The 23,324-nt window shown below is 33.5% G+C and overlaps 1 protein-coding gene across 3 annotated transcripts in view; it reads left to right on the forward strand.

Annotated features, from left to right (window-relative positions):
* The window catches only part of Pde8 (phosphodiesterase 8), a 156,741-nt gene that overhangs the window by 104,189 nt on the left and 29,228 nt on the right, over nt 1–23,324 (forward strand). For all 3 annotated transcript variants that reach the window (XM_089704805.1, XM_089704804.1, XM_089704806.1), the window contains 2 exons: nt 7,720–7,785; nt 8,213–8,418. In XM_089704805.1, the coding sequence (XP_089560931.1) occupies nt 7,720–7,785; nt 8,213–8,418 (272 nt within the window). The remainder of the gene's footprint in view (nt 1–7,719; nt 7,786–8,212; nt 8,419–23,324) is intronic.

The following is a 23,324-nucleotide window of genomic DNA, read 5'->3' on the forward strand; positions in this document are numbered from 1 at the left end:
CCGGTGTTATTTTATCTGTATGTCTCTCCAGCTCAACATTAAATCGTATTTTTTATTCAATATGAATAAATTAAACTAATACCATAACAAACGTTATTTTATCGATTTCACCTCACATATTTTCTCCTAAAATATAAGATGCAGCTCCCAACTTTCTCTGCCGGTGATAACAGCGTACTGTTACACATCATCATGTGGATCATAATATGCATGTGGCAATTCAAAATTCACCAATATATACTTGATCAATAGAACCGGAATCTCGGCCTTGTGTCACAACCACCTCGCTCCAGTTAGTGTCGTGAAACGGCCCTATAAAAGTTATTTGATTGCTGGAACATTGCGTAACCGAAGTCAAAGGTACTGTAATTATCCAGGAAAGGTAAAGTTCACCCACGAACCGACGATTAAAGGTTCCACAGCAACTAGAACGCGTATAATTGCAAGCGAATGAACATTCTCGCTATGTAGGGTCTATTTATTAGAAGAGTTAGACACTGAGAAGTTAGTTCGAATGTAAGTGACTGTAGAAGCGTGTAATTTAAAATTGTCATGCAAATTTAGATCCTCTTTCATCTTTACATTCATTGTCGTTTTAATTTCCTTGTTTCTAATAAAAGAGACAAACAGATAGATCGTAATATATATAATTTTGTTAGGAAGAAATTGTGTTTGCATAAAATTGTATTGGAATATGTCCAATATTAGGATAAGGATGTTTACCCCATACCATCGCTATTTGTCTCTCTTATTGTACCAGATATTATTATTTAATACAAATAAGGAATATCTGATAACACAAATCCCAATATAATAAATAAACATGCGAGTAATTGTACATATCTGAATTCTTTATTGTCCAATTTATTTCGAATGTTAGAAGATATTATAATAAAGTTTACTAGATATTATAATGTAGTATTAGATTATAAATAAAATTGCAAGTACAAACTAAAATCGATTTGTCTTTATGCCATAAGGGACATCACCTCAATTCGAGCAAATCAATATTCTTTACGTTGAAATGGTAATAAGCCATCCATGACCTGTTAGACGAATAACCCTTTTTCAATGTCCAACGAGAATTGTAAGACCCTCTTAATTTTTTATGTACGTGAATCTTGTTAAAAATAAGTGTAATAATAATGTAAAGGTACAGAGGAAATTTGAAAATATTAAAAATTAAACGAGTACTCGTTTTAACGAAATTATTGATCTTAACGAAATTATATAATATAGCCTATAGCCTTCCTCGATAAATATATCGCTATCTAACACCGAAAGAATTTTTCAAATCGGACCAGTAGTTCCTGAGATTAAACTAAACAAACAAACTCTTCAGCTTTATTTTTATCTAGAAATTATGTCTCATAATAATGTAACAATGCGCTGCATTTATAGACTACAAGCCCGCATAGGACAAAAATATGGGTCAAATGAACCACCAGGGGACATATCTAGAACGATAGCAGAGCAAAAAATAATAAGATTCATCACTATGCCGTCACTTGTAAGCTGTCCAACTGAGTGCAGATGAGAATTGAAAAGTACAGGTAGACTCGGTAAATTTTGGTCATATATTTTTGTACGGCATTCTTAACCATCGATAGATCCATTAAAAATAATAAGAAACCGCTCAGTGCCGTACAAAAATGGTGGTCCACCAAGTCGGAATTTTTATTTAATTTCCGAGAGTTACCGGGGGTAAATTTGGTCATTTGACCCTGTACGGCATCTGTGTCATACTATTGCTATACTGCTTTTAATCCATTATTCCGCAACGCCGTACAAAAATCATGGGGACAAGGGGAAAAAATCGAGAGTTGCAATCCCCTCTCTTTCCCCACTCCAGGGGGTCATTTGCCGTCAAAAAATAATTGTTCTTTTAAATGTATACCAATAATCATCTTAATTTCATCGAATTCTTGATATAAAGAGCTGTAAGGACCATAACCAACGACCAGCTAGCTAAAGGCTATATGGGGTTTCACAAAATCTAATGTGGCGCCCTCTAGCGGACAAAACATACAGAGTAAAAAAATAAAGTTAAGATAAATATGCAGTGTTTGGTATCATTTGAAAGCGCTTTACTTGTACATTTTGAATATGTATATATTACTAGCATTTGCTTGTGACTTTACCTGTATTCATGGACTGATTGCATATAATTCACATCTTTTCGTTCATAGCTTTTTCATAGTTCATCAATTTAACGGAGTCCATTCCACCTGACTCCGACTTTCCAAGGTGATAATTAACCACCTCAAGCTACTTAATATTAATGTATATTTATATTTTATTATAAAAATATAAAGCAAACATTTCGTTATATGGATTTTTTTCTTTTTCAGATTTTTCCCCTTTGAACCAACGAAAATGTACGGCACATGAAAAAATATTATCTATGCATAAAATACTTTAAAAATAAATTTATTTCGTGTTGTGTCAAATGACCCCCTGGAGTGGGGAAAGAGAGGGGATTACAACTCTCGATTTTTTCCCCTTGTCCCCATGATTTTTGTACGGCGTTGCGGAATAATGGATTAAAAGCAGTATAGCAATTGTATGACACAGATGCCGTACATGGTCAAATGACCAAATTTACCCCCGGTAACTCTCGGAAATTAAATAAAAATTCCGACTTGGTGGACCACCATTTTTGTACGGCACTGAGCGGTTTCTTATTATTTTTAATGGATCTATCGATGGTTAAGAATGCCGTACAAAAATATATGACCAAAATTTACCGAGTCTACCTGTACTTTTCAATTCTCATCTGCACTCAGTTGGACAGCTTACAAGTGACGGCATAGTGATGAATCTTATTATTTTTTGCTCTGCTATCGTTCTAGATATGTCCCCTGGTGGTTCATTTGACCCATATTTTTGTCCTATGCGGGCTTGTAGTCTATTAAGTTTGAACATTATTTTGATTTTATCAACAGTAAACTCTTCTAATAGTCAAATGAAAAATTATTGAAATGGATGAATACACTTTCAGGCAAAAACAGCGGACCAGAGGATGTGTACATATGAAATTTCAAATCCTGTAAATTTTGTTTGGCCTAAATAGTTTAGATACTCGCGGTTGAATCCCCAGTCTGCTTAAATTTAAAAGTAAACAAAAATATTAAACCAGTCAAGGTTCAACCTATTATATTGATGCGCTTTCCTTGGAACGAATGGTATTCCTTCTTCATCGGAACTTCAAACATCAACACAATATTTATTGTTTCTTTTATTTCCAGCTTCGCTTTGTCTGATAAATCTTATTTGAGCTGCATCATTTTATTCAAGGCTATATATAAGATTGTAAAGCTCGTTTCTTTGTTTGAAAATAAATTTATCTGATACGAGTAATCTTACATAATGGAAATTGTTAATCGCAGGTAGTATAGGTACCATAATTTCCAGTCGGAATAATAATGTTTTGGGCAGAATTTCTAAAAGAATGACTTTAGTATTTTGAGAGGTTTATTCAAGATGACAAAGTTGTTAAGAAATCTTATAATAATGTTTTACTTTAGTTAATAATGTAGCTTAAAAAGCTTGTGTTTATGATATTTTTCACCGCAATTTGTCGAATTTATTATTGCAATGCGTGCATTGAAATTTAAAATACAACATATGGAATGCAATTATAATAAAATTATACTTGCTAAAGACGAATGGAATAATGAATTCCATCTCCAGTATTTACAAAGCACTAACTAAGCTGGTTAAAACGGAAAAATAGTCGAGGATGCTAAGCTCTTGTAAATCGCAAATGGTTTCTATCTCAGACGTCCCGCGGGATAGCCCGGGATCAAACCGGGATTTCCAATACTACGGTATCACGTAACTGATACTTTAATCGTCGGTTTCTAATCCACGCTTTCGAGATTTTCTTGTTCTCTTTTTATAGAAATACAGAAGCTGGAGGAGGTTTTCTCGAGAGTTTTGAGAGCTTTGCGCTTATCAACTGTCTACAGACTAGATTTTACGTACTGTAAATTTTGCTTAGTTTTAGAACATTAATTTATATAATAGCAGCATTAATGCGATTTGTTATTCCTTGAAGTCGGTTTATAAAAATTAAAAAGGAATACCGTATGAAATTTCCTCGTGATTATTAAAGGTAACAAGACGATTGTGACAAATCTTCTTATATATAAAACTAGCGACCCGCCCCGGCTTCGGGTGCAATTCTGATACTAAATACACTACAGAAAAACTTTTAACGTTGTATATAAAAACATAGCGGCCCGGCCGGCCGGTACCGCTGCAAACGGTACGTCCCGCAATTTTTAAATCTGTAATATCTTCGAAAATATTCACTTAAATCATACGGTGTAAAGGGCCATATAGATCTATATTAAATGAACAATGTATTCAAGGTATTTAATTGGTTATGGATTAATGCTGTATTGGTTTAAATCGCTTCGAAAATTAGCCATTATTTGACGTAAAAAGTAAATGACAAAAAAAAGTTATTGTGGGTAATCCATAAGAGATAGACTGGATAGACATATGCCATCGCGGACTTTTCTGTAGACCTTTTCAATGTGTACAATACTTAGTACATTATTTTGATAAAACTCGTAGGGTTCAGCCTGCGTTTGCAATGTAAGCGGAAAAAATGTAATTATTTACGACATCACATTAGAAACCTCAAAAATAACAGTACTTCTCCACTATTTAATGGATGTTATTTTTATTTATTTATTTATTTTATTTATAAAAAGATACCTTACAGCTTATAATACAATAAATAGTAAATTAATAATTAAGTACGCCAATAACAAGGTACACCAATTATCAGTTCAACTTAAGTGACAAAAATAGAAAACAGTGCTTAAAGTACTTAACACTATACAAATTGGAATTGGTTATTATAATTAAATAGCAAATTTCAACCCAAAACAGGTATGTGTGTATGTGTGTGTGTGTGTGTGTGTGAATGTGTGTGTTGTGTGTGGGTGAAAGAGAGTGTGTATGAGTGGGTACATTGAATGTAGATATAGTTCAACTAAGTATGCAAATTATTTTTTATATTCTAAATTAATCAAGTCAAGGATCGCAGTTTTAAATTTAGCGCGAGATAAGTGGAAAATGTCGACAGATGAGAATTTTTTATTGTAAACGTTGGGAACTCTAAGAAACGGTGTGTTTTTAAGATAATTTGTTGATACAGCCGGTACATGGAATAGGGGTGTGTGGCGAGTTCTCTGAGTAGGTGTGCAAAAGTTGATGTTTGAGAGCGCTGATAAGAAATCAAACTTATTACTTACGATATCATGCAATAGCATCATATCAATAAGATTTCTTCTATCTTCTAAGGTATTAATATTAAAGTGTAAACAAGCCTCTGGGTAATTTGTTGAGAAATATTTAGTTTTAAAACTTAATTTTTTAATAAAAATCTTTTGAAGCCTTTCTATTTTCTCGATGTGGCATTTATATATTGGACGCCAAATGACACTAGCAAATTCGAGGATGCTGCGAACATATGCAAAATAAATTACTTTAAGACAAAGGATATCATCAAACGGATCTGCCTGGCGAAGAATAAAACCTAGATTTTTATATGCCTTTTGGGTTATTGTATTAATGTGTATGTTATAAGAAAGTTTTTCATCAAGGATCACACCAAGGTCCCTCACAGTTGTAGCAGCCGGAATAATTTCATCGCAGATTTTGTAGTTGAAAGATATAATAGATTTATTACGAGAGAATGATATTTTTTGACATTTTTGGATATTTACGGATATTTTATTAATTTTATAATAATTCGAGAGTCTATTTAGGTCTTCCTGAAGTAAAAAGCAGTCTTCTAATGTGTTTATTTTCCTAAAAATTTTTTTATCGTCGGCATACAACAAGAATTTTGAATTCAAAAAGCAGTTAACAATATCGAATAAATATAAATTGTATAATAAGGGACCGAGATGTGAACCCTGAGGAACTCCTGAGGTTACATCGACGAAGTTGGATTTAAAGCCTCCCAGTACGACTGATTGACACCTGTTTCGGATATATGATTCTGTCCACCTAAGAAGATTTCCCCGTATTCCGGCTGCAAAAAGTTTACGCATTAAGACATTGTAGCTAACCCTGTCAAAAGCTTTCTCAAAATCTGTGTATATGACGTCGATCATATTATATTATCGATCGTCGATCATATTATTATACATATAAACCTTCCTCTTGAATCACTCTATCTATTAAAAAAAACCGCATCAAAATCCGTTGTGTAGTTTCAAAGATTTAAGCGTACAAAGGGACATAGGGAAATAGGGACAGAGAATGCGACTTTGTTTTACACTATGTAGTGATAGTGATAGTGATTCTCGTGTCACAATGTAGTCTGCATACTCCTCCGAAACGGGTGGACCGATTCTCATGAAATTTTCTGTGCATATCGGGTAAGTCTGAGAATCGGCCAACATCTATTTTTCATATGTACCACGGGCGAAGCCGGGGCGGGCCGCTAGTTAAGTTTTATATATGTACAATGAATAAATACTGTTTACAACTCTTATATTTGACACGGAGTTGAACATTCCACTAGAATTTTTATAATTTTAATCAACCATTCATTTTAAATAAATATTTTCGTTAGAAACGTAGGCAGTATTTGTGGAATACATTAAATAACAACATATTTGAACAGAAATTCTATACATGTATAAATAGGTGATAAATAGGCGGTTTCTAACTAAACAACATTCCCATAAGTGCTGTCCGTCCTTTGTTATGTCCAGTGAAGTGGGTTGAGATGGGACAAACAATAGATAGAACTCTAGCGATGAGTACTTGTAAATATCTCAATATTTAAATTCATATTAGTGCTTCTATCTTGAAAGATATTTGAATATATTAGGAGAATGAATATTTGGACACACTCGTATGAAAAAAACTATAGCTTATTTACTACGCATCTGTGAAATGTAATTTACTGTTAAGATACTCACATAAGAATTATGTATCGCTTTTCAGCGGGTTGTTACTTTCAGTGGATATTTTTCGCTATTCGTGATTATTAAGCTCTAAAAGTTATCTATGTGAGTATTATTCTTCATAAGAGAGCCCAACTCTGCGAGTTTATGCCTTAAACCTATTTATTATTAAATACAATGAGGTCGTTTGTTAAATATATTGTCGAGAAATTGTCTCATAATACGACACATAAAAGACACAACTCATGTACAATTAATATTAAATCTCTTCGAAATAATTAATCCAACTTATATATTTAAAACGCGATCAATAATAACCATTATAATAAATCGGTTTTATTACGCAACTGTTTCGACTTTGCTTTCTAATTACGTTTCTAGTCGATTGATCATTAAAACAACACCCATTTTGCATAAATTTAGACTCAAGAGCGATAATCTTAATAGCGGTGAAAGGATTTATTATGCTTACGTTAAGCCCCAAGTAAAATAACTGGCCGGTTATTAGAACATACAAGTATGAAGAAATTCAATTAATAAGTTATTTCGAATATTCATATAAGACGTATTAGCTGTTAGTTTTTTTTTTAATAAGTTTAAAATTTTATTAAAAAACTGCGATGAGAACCCAACTATAAAAATCCTACATCGTGCGCATTTGGACCGGAACTTTGCCTCATATAACAATATGTATTTTTAAAATGTGATTGATTTCCATAATCGTTTAATATTTATTTGGTATCGTGTTAATGTATAATTACAAGAATACTTATCTTTGCAGAACAGGTCCCCGCCGCCCGCACAAATCCCAAATGCATTGTTCTACGCACCACCGGAACCATTAGAGGTAACTGCTTATTTTGTCATATTAATTTTGTGCTTTACAAATTTGTTTAAGTTAATATATGTTAAGATTTGATATACTGAACCATTTCATAATTTCCGTATTTATTGATACTTACACCTAATTAGAATTAAGGTTTCATGGTTGACTGCTTTGAAAAATGTTATCCTGTGTTAATTTTAAAGTTTAAGTGATTTCAACCTATCCCATTGGAACAAGCGTTTACAGATAATGTGCGAATTTATATAAGAAATTTACTATAAAATTAAAAATATTAATCATTATTAATTATTATAGTGAATTTCCTTACATTGTAGTCACAATTAGGAAATAACCTTTCCTTAAATAATTGCGAAAGTATTTTATAAAATGCCACCTACTTATATTCAATTTCAATGAGAATTTTTTAGTGTAATATTTTTTCCCATAGTTACTATGCGTATTCCCGGAGCGTGCGTCGCGCGTCTGCGCAGCCGCCTGCAACGCGGTCGCACGCGCGGGCGGCGAAGCGAAGTCCGTACGAAGCGCGCGCGAGGCGCTCGACGCCTTCCGCCGCGACTCGGACGCGCGTATCCCCCACGTGGTCGTGGTAGACGCGCGACAGCCGCATCTCATTGACGCTGCGCTATTGGCTAGGTGAGTCGCAAGTCGCAGTCGCAAGTTTGTGAAACTATGTGGATTTTATCGCACTATAAAGTTGTTGGAGGTGTTTTATTCGTAAAAGCAAGGTGGTAACACCTTACCTTACCTAGGCACATAATTATTTTAACTATATTATTTCGACTTTGAAGTAGGTGCCTAAAAGTAGATATGAATTTATTGAGTATCTATATTCACTTATATTATACGGTATACCTGCAGAACATCCTTTAAGAATACAATAGCTCTATCAAAAAGCAGGAAAACGAATCAACTTCTATTCAATATTTGCGAATAAATTTATTTTCAATGTAGCGAAAAATAAATATCAAAATATTTATATGATACATTTGACTATCGGTACACAATATCAGAAATCGTAAACGAATCAATACAACATGACTCAATTACGCTATATATAGGTATTTTTCTTCGTTTTCAATGTATAGTGAAATGGCACCAGCTGGAAGGAACGAAAATAATTACGACTACAATAGCTCAAATTTTCCGTTGTTCTCCGTTTCGCTGTGTTTAAATAGAGACATTACAAAGAAGGTTGCTCACGTCTAATTTCGACGAAATGAAATCACTGACGCCGCTTTTCCTATTGAATTATCGCGTAATTTATGAAGGCAAGAATTTAATATCAGTGACTTATAGAACACATCCGTTGTACATCCGTTGGCCGATTTATAAAACCGCGCAATAAAATACAACGGAAATAAGGCGATTACTGGTATTCAATTTACGATCAACGCAGTCTTGCGACCTCATATTTTACACTTTGTCTTTGTTTGCTGTTTTGATGTATGAATTCAATCAGACTAGTGAGCAGTTGATTACGACTAATTATCAAGAGTACTAATACTAAATACTTCTAACGTTTTAATAATCTACAAAAAAACTTTGCACTTATGCACTTTGTAAATAAAAAAATATCTATATACTCTATGTTTATTAAACACTTGACCGTAATTTGAAGCTTACTTCATTGAGAAGGTACCTAGCTTTTTCCGCCTATTTTTCCCTCTCTTTCCGTTGTATATATGCTATCTCTCTCGCACACCTCTCCACCAGGTGGCGGGGCGCACGATAATGTCGGGCGCTGGATGTTTTTCATTGGCGTCTAGCTTCCGCCGCGAGAAGGTTGTCTACAAGACTACAACCTTGGTGCTATTAAGTATTAAGTACTGCTTAAAGCAAGTGCTAAAAGTGTTAAAAAGTGTATCCCGTCGGATCGGTACAGTGAGTTATTTTTACATCTATTCTAATAATATTTTACTTAAAAATGAGTAAAAATCTTTAAAGTCAACGGTATAATCGTTGGACTTTATTTAAAATGCTGAGGTTTTTAATGAATCCTTCAGCAATAGTTTATTTTTCAATATGCTTAAATACTTAATAGCATGAATAAAGATATTTAAAATTAACGATACAACCGTTACATTTTACTTGAAATAGTAACTTTTCTTTTGAAATATTTCATTATGCAATATGTACTAATTAATATTTGAATTTTTAATACTGTGAGTAAAGCTATTTTAACGGTGTTACCGTTCGGCTTTACTCGAATCGTTAATATTACTTTTGTGATTATTTGATATTACTAGATATATCAAATACCCTCTCTTGTATATAGATATTTTTAATATTTTATTTCATTTTTAATAATGTGTTTTTATTACAAGGGTACAAGTGAATTTTTCGTGGAAAAATTACAATTAATACTTAGTATGGATATGAGCCAACTCAAAGCTTTACAGGCATACAATCCATTGCTACGACTTTATTACATTGTCGTTATCGCTAGGAACGGTTCGGAATTCCTATCATAGTTTATTACTAAAAATTATCGAACGAGATGAGTCAGCTCCAAGAAGTCACGACATGTCAGAACATGTTGTGATATTATTTTATAAATCGTACGGGAGTTACCGCTCAACTGAATAATGATGGAATTCGCTCATGTATAGTAGATATGTACCATGAATGTTCCACACATTCAAAACTATCCGTAGTCTATACGTGTCCTTTTATGAGTATTATTCTGATCCGTTTTTATGTGAAAATAGACATATTACACACGGCTAATTTGATGAAAATTACGTTTCCTATGTTCAAATGATGCAACTTTTTTGTTAAAACGAGTAAGTACCAAAATTTTACAATTAAATTCTTTGGTTTACTGAACTTGTGCTGAAAGGGTTATCGTATAATAATTATCGAGATATCTTAATATAAATTAGATTTAGATACACTTATTTCAAAGGATTTACAATTCAATTCTAACGTTTTAGAATAATATTATAAACTTGTACACCTTGACAAAAAGTAAAAAATTGCGGGTGAGTGGAGATTATTTTGTGCAATTAAATATAACGTCCTACGACGGTATGGTTGCGTTCGTAAGGAATGTTAACGGATATAAAGCAACTAAATGTTACATCGATTGCATGAACAAAAATAAATATGAATCGAAGTTCATTTTAAAATTTAGTAAATTGATTTGAATTATGAATTTATTAAATGTCGCTAACATTGGAAAATAAGTTAAAGGACCTTGTTAATTGCTATATTATTTAAATGATTATTTACTGCTATTTTTATATTAGCACTAAGGTGTATTCTTGCTCGAAGCAGAATACATAAATGTGGCCACTACTCCTCGCAGGGGTTAGCCAGGTCAAATTCACCCTCGCAGGGTGTCTCTTAAGCATTTTTTGGCAGGCCCTACTTATTTCTAGTTACAAACATCCCTCGCGCAGCTGTCGCTCGCAGGGAAATGGTGCAAATATATATCGGCCCTCGCGGGGCTTTGATTACAATCGTCCCTCACGGAAAAGATGGTGCGAATATATATCAGCCCTCGCGGGGCTTTGATTACAACCGTCCATCATGGAGAAATGGTGCAAATATATATCAGCCCTCGCGGGGCTTTGATTACAACAGTACCTCATGGAGACATGGTGCAAATATATATCAACCTTCGCGGGGCTTTGATAACAACCGTCCCCACGGGGAAATGGTGCAAATATATATCAGCCCTCGCGGGGCTTTAATGGCGATTGGTGCAAATATACAAAGGATTGATCATTAAAATGATCATAGATATTTGCTTTTGTCAACGAGGACCCACGAAAGAAGTTTTGGATATGACCGTATCGGATCTTCACTCTTCTAAGGTAGGTAGAAAAAGGTTTTGAAATCTACTTCACAGTGGGCAGTATAGTAAATGACCTAATAAATACAATAAAGGTTAGATACGTCAAATAATGGGCGCATGAAATTGATACTTCGTATCCTAAAAGTTTACGCTTCAGGAATCAGGAAACCACCATTGGTTTACCAATTATGGAAATTGGAATTGAACAAATTGTATTTACCAATGCAAAGCCTAATCACAACAAAGGAAGGCGAGTCGGATCAAATATCATCTCGCAGATGATTTGTGGCGGTGGTTTCGAGGATTGTCACCAAGCCTTGTGTCAACGGTATGTTTGGTATCGTAATTAAATGGCACTAGCCGACCAATTTTCATATACAAACATCGGAAGAGATTTTTTAATCGCAAAGCGATTGAATGTAACAAATGACGATTGATTACGTATAGTTGACCTCTCATAGGCCTATTTTAGTTGCCCGGTCTTGTAGGCAATTTATTTGACTCGTTTTTCAACCCATTTGACCTCATTATTGCACCCATGAGATTTTTCTTCGGGGCTCAAACAATAAATCGCTGAGGGATTAGGATAATCGTTTGTTAGACAAGTTTTTTTTTTGTCATCCCACCAGGATTATTATATTGTATAATAAAGTTATATACAACTATTAACGTAAAACGTTTAAGTACTCAACGAATGCTGAGAATACTGACTGTTGAGTTACATAGGATAGAGGATAAATAACGGAAAGTCAATCTTTCCAAACAAAAGCCTCTTATTATTAGATATTACTTGGAACCCCTACCCTTAACGAGAAAGCTCTGCCAAATGACTTCTCATTTCTTTGCTTTGAGGGGGGGGGGGGCAATAAATGAAATGTACAGGCTATACGGCTTTTAAAATATAAGTCTGGTAAGCGAACTAAACTTTGCTGGTTTAGTTCTTGCTATATCGCTATCCGTGCCTGCTTCTCGTGTTTACGGGTGAATTAAGTTTATTAATAGTCATAAATGCAATGCTATTCAGAGGATATACTGCATTTAAAACATGACAAAGTCTGGTAAGCGAACTAAACTTTGCTAGTTTAGTTCTTGCTATATCGCTGTCCGTGGCTGCCTCGCGTGTTTACGGATGAATACAGTAATGTCCTGTCTTCGCATCCACAGCTAACTGTCCTATACTGTCATAATCTTAACACATATTCATTCGACATAGCTCCCCACGAGCTCAGTTCTTCATTTTTGCACTCGCACAACTGTGGACAACACAAGAGCAATGCCTCCATTGGTAGCAGTTACAATCAAGGGATAACTAACCTTAGGCTAGCCATATTACGGATGTTGGAACAACCGACTATATTCAGGGCAATTTTCTTTGTTCAGTGTAACGTTTAGACTGTCGTAGCATTCCTACGGAACAAAGATGGGATCAGATCTGCATCCTTAATGCAGTTAATCGAAAGGAGATACTTTCAGACGACGATAGTATTCAAAACCCACCATATTCCTTAACATAATAATGCATAGTTAAGATTATAATCTCTCTTGCCATTATCCTGCAGCAGAATTCCTTGGCGATAATTTATCCTCGTTAGAACGAGCGAGGGTTGTTACGATAATATGAGAAATCCTAGTCAGTTAGAGACCTGAACGACGCGATAGAGTACCGCTATTTCAGTAGTAGTAACACCTAGAAGGGTGAAGGTATTCTGGAAAGCGGAACTGAAGGCCCGGTCAGCAGCATCAGCCACCTAATAGACAGTGTTCAGTGCTGCACCACTATAATCTGCAAAATGTCTCTGACGGTATGAAAATGTGGAGTACATTTTCAAAATATCAAATGATATATGTAGTTGGAATAAAAATCCTATTTGCCTCCGTCTATCCAAAAGACATACGGAGTAGCTAGTAGTAGTTGGTTGAATTAGAATAAAGTAACTATAGTTAAAATCCTTTGTTACTGACTGGATAAATTTGGCTCTTTTCCTATCTGACGTTCATATAGCTGTTGACTGCCTAGTGTTGTGCACAAACACTATTATTATAAACTAGCGGTCCGCCCCGGCTTCGCTCGTGGTACTTACGTTTTCTCTACATAAAAACCATCCTCGTACTTCAAGGAATATAATAAAAAAAAAAAAAAAAAAAATTGAAAAAAAAAAAAAAAAAAAAAGAATTATCGAAATCGGTTCAGCCGTTCTCGAGTTATGCGCTTACCAACACATTTTGCGATTCATTTTTATATATAAGAAGAAGATAAGTCACGTTATGTAGTCCCGAGGCTTTCGGTATATAAGTTCTGATGTAAATCATAATTATATCTTAAAACCGAATTGATTAAAAGTAACGTACTTGGCTGTAGTAATTGCAGTTTTGGGACACAGATAAGCTCCTTATCATTTTAGTCTCTTAAGTTCAGTATATTTGTTTCCAGTACAGAGTTTATGACCTATCAGTTTTAAATAAATAATTCATGCATTGTACTGAAAGTACTAGCCATGTTTAGATTATGATTGGTGGCGTTGGCTCTAAACATTAATAGATACCGCACGGTTTGGTTGGATGTTAAAAATCTGTATTATAATTAAAACCGTTTACCTGTTTTGATATTTTATTGCCTTATTCAAGGGGTGACCTTTTAAATTTATTTCTGACCCCAAAAGTAAGGACCAAGTTCTCTTCTTGTCCGCTTGTAGCAGGTTGGGTTAAAACTGTGTGAGTTGAGACAGGTGGTAATTCTATGTTAAGATGATTCAATTGTGCTTCTACAGAGTTCTAATTGAATAAATAAAGGTTTCAGTTTGAGGTATTTATGCCTCGTCGGGATCAGCTGTTGCTTCATTTTGTAAGTAACATCTAAATGCGTAATTGAAAGTCGTTACTGGCGCTTTCGCAGATTTACGCTAAAGATAGTGAAAATTGTAGTAACTTTAACCTTTCAAGCCCAAAAGGTTAACTAAGGTACGCTTGAACCAATCTCATAAGTTCTAATACTTTTAATCATTATGATTAACTTTTTGGTTCTTATTTGATTAACTTTTCATCTGGGATTGTTAATATATTATATAATATAAAAATTTGTGTGATTTATTGGTAGGTATACTATCTGCACACCTTACTCTTTCAAATAAAGAAATAAGTAATTACTTATGTATTCAAATTCACATTGGCGTCCATATATTGTACACCAGGTGGGTAACAAACAGGTCTCAATGAAGTAAGCTTCAAATTACGGTCAAGTGTTTAATAGCTGTGTTTTACCTGAAAATAAAACACATATTAAATACTTACCTATATTTGAAGCTTACACTTAACGTCCACCTGTTGTGGATTTCGACTCAATGAAAAACATCCAGCGCCCGACATTATCGTGCGCCCCGCCACCTGGTGGAGAGGTGTGCGAGAGAGATAGCATATATACAACGGAAAGAGAGGGAAAAATAGGCGGAAAAAGCTAGGTACCTTCTCAATGAAGTAAGCTTCAAATATAGGTAAGTATTTAATATGTGTTTTATTTTCAGGTAAAACACAGCTATTTATGGGCATATTCTGCATTCTATACCTAGTCACAGCCACGTCACAGCCTATATAAGACAACGCAAATATAATTCATTTGTTGAAAACATAATCATTATCATTCGCAGTGTATTCAAAAATTTTTACTAAATTCACTATACTAACAACACCTTTGTGTTCTACGTAATTATTTATGGGCATATTCTGCATTCTATACCTAGTCACAGCCACGTCACAGCCTATATAAGACAACGCAAATATAATTCATTTGTTGAAAACATAATCATTATCATTCGCAGTGTATTCAAAAAAGTTTTACTAAATTCACTATACTAACAACACCTTTGTGTTCTACGTAACAATTTAACCTGACAATACAGCAACTATTCTCGCTGACCACACATTAATCACATTGTTCCCACGTCGTTGTAAAAAAACAAATCGCAGTCTATTAATGTCTTATTGAACGTCTGGTGGCTGCAGTTTAATTTGCATCCATTGTACAGATAGATTAATGGCCTTTCTTTGACGGGACCTCGTTTATCAATGACATCTATTGACCGATATTACAACGAGCCTTTTGTTGGACGTTTAAGATTAAATTGAGTGCATGCGCTCCACATATCGTTTCGAATACTCTTGAACTCGATCTCTATTTAAAGATGCAGAAAGAAATTAGATATGGGAAACATTACCACAGATAATATAATACTGGTATGTTAGGACGATTCAAAAATGCTTCAAGAAGGAGTCTAATCTATATACAATGTATATAAAAATGAAACCCGTTTCGCGTTGTCACGGCATGAGGCATCACGTGTGAACGGCTGAACCGATTTCGATAATTCTTTTTTTATTATATTCCTTGGAGTACGAGGATTGTTCTTATGGAAATAAAACATAAGCTAGCTAGTTGAATATAAAAATGTTTAAGTTTTCGTGTTTTTGTTTAAATATTACTAAGAAAATATTTTAAAAGTTACAATTGATATGTAAAGTGAATTATAAGATATTCTTTAAATAAATTGAGTTTGTGAATTCGAGCAAAAGGAAATCAATTCGGTATTCAGCTATGAATTCAAATTAAAGGATACGACTGCTCTTTGAATCGTACAATTCTTGAAATTAGATTGTCGAAGAGATATTTTAAATATTCTACAAGGACTTAGTATTATCTCCAATGAATGCATCTTTATAAGAACGACTTATTCTTAAATATTTTCTAGAAAAAAAAAAGCATTCAAATTTTTACATTTTTCATGCATTCAGTTTTCATAAAAAATAGGTATATTGTAATACGCATTCCATTAGTTTAGAATTATCTATATAGATTACTAGCTGCTCCGCGCGGTTTCACCCCCGTGGCTCCACTCCTGTTGCCCGTAGCGTGATCAAATATAGCCTATAACCTTCCTCGATAAATGGGCTATCTAACACCGAAAGAATTTTTCAAATCGGACCAGTAGTTCCCGAGATTAGTGCGTTCAAACAAACAATTTGTAATTGTGTAAATAGAAATAAAGAATTCATATCCTTAAAATATTAAGTTTATTATAGTAAAGCACGCAGGAAAATATTATTTCCATTTGTAAATAGGGATATAATAACAAAAATTATAATGATTTCGTTTATGACAATGCGTTATCCCTCCCAACTGAATACACCACACCTTTAACTAATTACATTACATTAATAAGCCTCATGGGTTTGAAATAGATTAAAAATATTCCATTTAGAAAATTAAAATAGCGCTTGTACTCTGCGTGGATAGCCTATGAATCTACAAGTACCCATTTGTATGCATAGATCCCGTACGTTCATGGAGTCACATTGCTCCTATTGTTTGATAAAAACTATCGGAAAAGATTGCACGTATCTTTTAATAGCAATAAGTATTTGTACTGATAAGCTAGATAGTAGGAAAGTAGCGGTTTAACAATTTGATAACTTGTGTACTACGTCTTCATTAAATAGTTTATCAAAATAAATTTAGAACAATATTAGTCACATATAGTGTTTATTTTGTATCGGCCTAACGTTATTTGCGTTTATTTAGCCAAATCTTAATAGTGTAAGAAATTCATACTAAGTTTTCATAGGTAGACGTTTTAGTCACTTAATTTCGCGAAGTATACATAGATTATATTATATTATTGAGTAAAATAAAAGTATTAAAGGATAAAAACAAATATGTCTTATATCTTAAAACTGGCTTCACTTATATTATACTAGGTTTCCGCCCGCGGCTTCGCCCGCGCAGTCAAAGAAAAACCCGCATAGTTCCCGTTCCCGTGGGATTTCTGGGATTGCGTCATTTTCCCGGGATAAAAGTAGCCTATGTCCTTTCTCGGGTATCAAAATATCTCCATACCGAATTTCATGAAAATTGGTTCAGTAGTTTAGTCGTGATTGAGTAACAGACAGACAGACAGAGTTACTTTCGCATTTATAATATTATAGTATGGATTTCTCTACATCTATCTTTATTGACACTAGACGGTCAAGGTGCATTAGATATTGAAACGATATTCTGCATGCACGATCGTCTATCCAAAATGTATCTTAACATTTGCTCTCATAATATCTGGTTATGACAGAAGAATTTCCTTCAGTATTTTATGAAAGCTAAGAGCGTTAGTATTTATGAGGCATTTATCATTGTAATACTTACTTAGTTACTATTTAGTGATATGTGGAAATAGTTCCATTGAAATATATATTCTACACGTAAAAAATGTGGATGTGCAGAGTGCAACAGATAATAACTAATAAGCAGAAGCTATAAATAATGATAATAGAGGGATTTTACCCAGGAGTCCGACGTAGCAATTGAGTAATTATTTGGTATGATTATTTGTTTATACCTTTTGATAAGATAAACAAATTTCAGTAACTGGAAATGATTCGAAGCATTGTCAAGAGACTATACTTGAGTATAGTTGCGATATAATTTTTTACGCAGAATCTTTTCGAGATAGTTTGTAAGAGGAAATATGATTTATCCCTTCCATACCTTTCTACATACACTTGGAGCGTCCGAACAAATTTCCTGTAACATTGACATTAATAAGGAAACGAGATATTCAATTTTGACGTAATATTTTTATACCTCCCGCTCATCTCCCGCTGGACATTTTCCGCTCTTTTGGGCGTAATTGAATATTCTCTGGCTGCTATTTTTTACGGCTGTGATATACTTCCGTTATTCATAAGGCACAGGAATTAAATTAAAAGCTTTTAACGTCCATTTTTGGTGTGTGAGGTATGTCAGGAAAATTATTTTTTGATTAATTCAGTTTTGATATAGCTCTACGTCCTACGTATCTGTAGTACTATCACATTTACGTCATACTATATATAATATTATATTTATGTATTGATTTATCATGTAGGTACCTACACTTAATTTTACTAATATTGAGATAGTGAAACGTACGAAATTGTATTTTAGTAGTCGTTTTATAGATACTTATAAAATCTAATATATATAAAGGCGAAAGTTTGTAAGGATGTATGGATGTATGGATGTATGAATGTATGGATGTATGGATGTTTGTTACTCTTTCACGTAAAAACTACTGAACCGATTACAATGATATTTAGCACACATATAGAGGGTAACTTGGATTAACACATAGGATAGTTTTTATCCCGGAAATCCACGGGAACGGGAACTATGCGGGTTTTCCTTTGCAAACGCGGGCGAAGCCGCGGGCGGAAATCTAGTGACTACTATAAAATTGTGATTGTTATATTATCACAAAAATAATCACAGTTTTATACTTACTGTTGTTTTTTCATGTTTTCGGCACTAACTTGATAAAATTAGATAGAAATCTAGCAGTACATATCGTATCATAGTAGGCTATCCATTATCATAGTTTAAATAAGTTTTAGATAGTAAACCTTGTAGTGAATCGATTTACGCATAAAATAATTGAAGCATAGATTATTGAAATTCTTTCTACTAGAGCCAAAGAGCGGATACAGCTGGAGACGGTTTCTATTGCCACAGGCCACTACACTAACTAAGAATTTTTCGTCAAATAACACTTTCGATTAAAACTAAACCTCAACTAAAACAGACTAGTTATCCATTTGCAAGCTTCAACCCACATACTAACACACACGTGTAACGTCAAAATTATAGCACCCTCGTCGCATTGAGGATTAAAAACCTTAAACCAGTTTCCGGTTATCCCAAAATGGCTGACCAATTAACGTCACTTCCGTCATGTTTGTCCCGAGTTGAGATCGGCGCCGTGACCATGATAACAGTCACGTGCTGCTAATTTGCGTCCCTTTTATTGATAAATCTAATTATATTGGGCAACATTTTTGACAACCACCAAAACAAGATCTTAATTAAAAATTTCCTAGAATTTTTGATGGCTGCGACTGAAGCTTTTCTGAGGGAAAATCAAATTGATGATGTCAAAAATAAAACATAATTCCTCTAAATAACAACAAATAACTTTATCGTTATGTATTATTACATTCTAGTATTACAAATTTTGTAGCGAGAAATTAATTTGTATTATAAGAGTATTATTTCCCGTTATGCAGCGTATTCCTCGTATAATCCAACCTCAATCTTCTAAAAAGCTCAAGCTGAGTTTCAACGTAGGTACCTCTTACTATATTGACTGATCGTTCAACATTTCTTGATACTCCATCTTCTATTTTATATCATTGTCTTTAATATTATTTGTTAAACGCAGAGTAAGGTACATCTTACAATTGAGTATTAATCCAATACTGCAATAAATTTGTTTTACAGTTTAAATCTCATTAATTTATATTATTCTATCCTACATTGGACCCTCTGTCACCATCAAAACATTCTATATGTCACGTTTTATTACACTTGGCTCTAAGATGGCGGTTTCCTCAGGGGACCTTCCTTCATCGAAGTAATCATTATAGTTCCAATAAGTTGGAATAAAAACATATCAACGAAATATCTAGAAGTACCTATAATATATCTAGTTAATTAAAGCAAATATATAAAAAATAAAGGTATATTTATAAGTGGCAATAAAATTAATATGTTATTATTTAAAGAAATACCAAACAAAATTTTGAAAAATTCATTAACAAAGATGAATGAATGATTTAGATATTAATATTTATATTATTCCGTGATTAAACAAATTGACTGAATCCGACCAGTTAATTAAATATATTATGTTTTATAGAAACGAAAAAATATGTTCGCATCATATCATTTAAAAATTAATTAAACTCGACCGTATGATATCAATTTGAAAACAGCAAATAAGACGGGATTTATTTGCAAGTTGCTTTGCCGAGCAGAAAAAAACGTTAATTTTTGCAAAGTACTCTTATAAAGGTTTATCCAGAGCCTTTGTCACCTTGTGTTGAAGACTTGAAGCACTCTCATATATTATTTACCTACCCCACGTGATTTTATGAGACTCTTATGAGACTTTTATTATGTTTGTCAATTAATCTACCTTTACCCTTCACCTTTAGCATTTTGTTGAACAAATAATATAGACTTGATGGAATGTGTTTGCATTTCTTTATGGAATTTCATCAAAAACATTCTTATAAATTAGGGATGTAACGATACCGATACCGATACCGATATATCGGCCGATATAATCGGCAAGCCGATATATCGGTATCGCCGATTATAAAACAACCGATACCGATATCAAACAATTCAAAAAACCGCGCCCAATGAACGATGCGGGAGACCGCCCGCGCGTGAGCACTTTGTTTTTTGAAAAAACATAGTAAACTTTTATTAGGAACTGATTGTATGTGTATAACTTAAAGTTTAACTGACTTTGCAAAATAATAATACTAAAATAAATGGTTTTCTTGTTTTTTGATTTGGCATTGTTATTTAAAAGAATACGATTTACAGTTGAGTCTCTGTTAAATGTTGGTAACTTTTATGCATAATTCACTATTTATTTTTCTACCAAGCCATCGATATCGGTATCGGTATCGGTATCGCCGATATTTGATTACAAATATCGGTATCGGTATCGTATCGGCAAAATCATGTATCGTTACATCCCTATTATAAATATTGTATGTTATCAAATACTGTACGTTTGCTTAAGCGTTATGATTGAACTTGATGTAAAGATAACTTTAATAATAAATAATAGACTTGATGGAATGTGCTTACATTTCTTTATGGAAATTCATATTAATGTCTCAAAAACATTCTTACAAATCTATACTAATATTATAAAGCTGAAGAGTTTGTTTGTTTGTTTGAACGCGTTAATCTCAGCAACTATGGGTCCGATTCGAAAAATTCTTTTGGTGTTAGGTAGCTCATTTATCGAGGAAGGTTACAGGCGATATATCATAACGCTAAGACCTACAGGAGCGGAGCAATGCGGGTGAAACCGCGCGGCATAGCTAGTCTTAATGTATATATGTATGGATGTATGGATGTTTGTTACTCTTTCACGTAAAAACTACTGAACCGATTACAATGAAATTTAGCACACATATAGAGGGTAACTTGGATTAACACATAGGATAGGTTTTATCCCGGAAATCCCACGGGAACGGGAACTATGCGGGTTTTCCTTTGAAAACGCGGGCGAAGCCGCGGGCGGAAATCTAGTATTGTACATATATTATCAAATACTTTACGTTTGCTTAGACGTTACGCTGGATTGAACTTGATTTAAAGATAACTTATGTACTGATAACTAAAACCTTACTTTTATTCCAATACACGCAGGCAAATACGCTATCTCAAGCTTGTATTGTCTATAAAGCCATTGTTTTTCTTATTTGATTGTTGTATCCTTTAAAGCAATAATAAACTTTGAGCGCAATATGCCGACGTAAATCAAGTTTGCAACTTTATTAATTGCCGGCAACTTCCCAACCGTGCGGTTATTGACTTGTCCATTTAGACGAAACTAACTGAAGTTTATTCTGTTATACGATATTTATGAAATAGAAACTAGAAGATACACGCCCGTTTTCGCCATTTCTTGACTCCTACGCTTTTCATTAACTTCTGTCAAACCCTTTTACCCATATTAACAGGGTCAATTTACTTTGTCAAGTTAGGTAGTTTTGACGTACAAAAAATGCTTTGCTATTAATTTACCAACAAAAAATATTTGAATGAATACTTATACCTGTTAAACACTTAACATCTGGATAGCGTTTTATTTCAAACCCTCAGGCGTCTAGTTTTCCTTTTAAGAGCTTTCAGCTGGTTACTTTTAAGTTACTAGCCGCTTGCCCCTGCTTTGCGCAGATTGACTGTGGGTTGAAATTGCCTATTTCACTAATAAATTGTACCTATAGCTTTCTGTTAAAGAATTTTCATGATCGGATCAATATATCAGAAGAAAAAACTTTATAGGTAAACTTACAACTTTAATTCTTTATAATATTAGTCAGGATGTTATTACATCTCACATTACAAGGATAACTTGATATGAAATCGCTCTAACCTTGATATCAATCAGGATTTCTACATGAATGGAGATGAGGACGTACTGCCTTATTTCTGGATCCTAAGATATTATATTGTTCTAAAATATATTGTTCTGTTTTGGTACATTATTATTTTCATTACAAATCTAATTAGATTTGATTACAATTGAACATCATTTATAGTGTTTAAATACTGAATTTATAGTTAAAACCTGCACAAGCATGAAAAAGCATTACATTAAAAACCCAAAGTTAAGCATACCTAAGCAAAAAAATCTCTATTTGTGTACTAGTCTTTTCATACTATTCTCTATTTGTCTACTAATTGTATAATTATTATTGTGAACAAAACAAATAACTTTAGTAGGCAGTCGGCTTTAATTGAAACTGGAGCAAATCAATGCATGATTTTAATATTGAGTTGAAAGCAATATCGATATTTAAAGGACATTTATGAGGGACGAGGGTGTTTTCTTCAAACATTGTGGGAATTGATTTAGGACCAAATTTGTTTACACGTTACGGGCAACGTGATTAACTGGGCATTATTCATAAGTACCATTAATAGTGCCCGGACTTATCAAATTGCCCGTAACATATACATATAAGAACTACCTTTAGTTTTACTACATACTAAAAAATATCTAGTTACAAATTGTAGTTCGTAATAATTATATAAATAAAAAACGGTATTTTTATTTCTTAATGTACTTTACCTAAAAAAATTGAAAATGGATGCTTTATAAAGTTGCTATTGAATTGTTAAGCTTAGCAAAAA

Source organism: Colias philodice, chromosome 16 (genome assembly GCF_061535455.1).
Source record: "Colias philodice isolate Cphi_HAF_F1 chromosome 16, ilColPhil1 Martin Lab GWU primary, whole genome shotgun sequence".
NCBI lineage: Eukaryota > Metazoa > Arthropoda > Insecta > Lepidoptera > Pieridae > Colias > Colias philodice.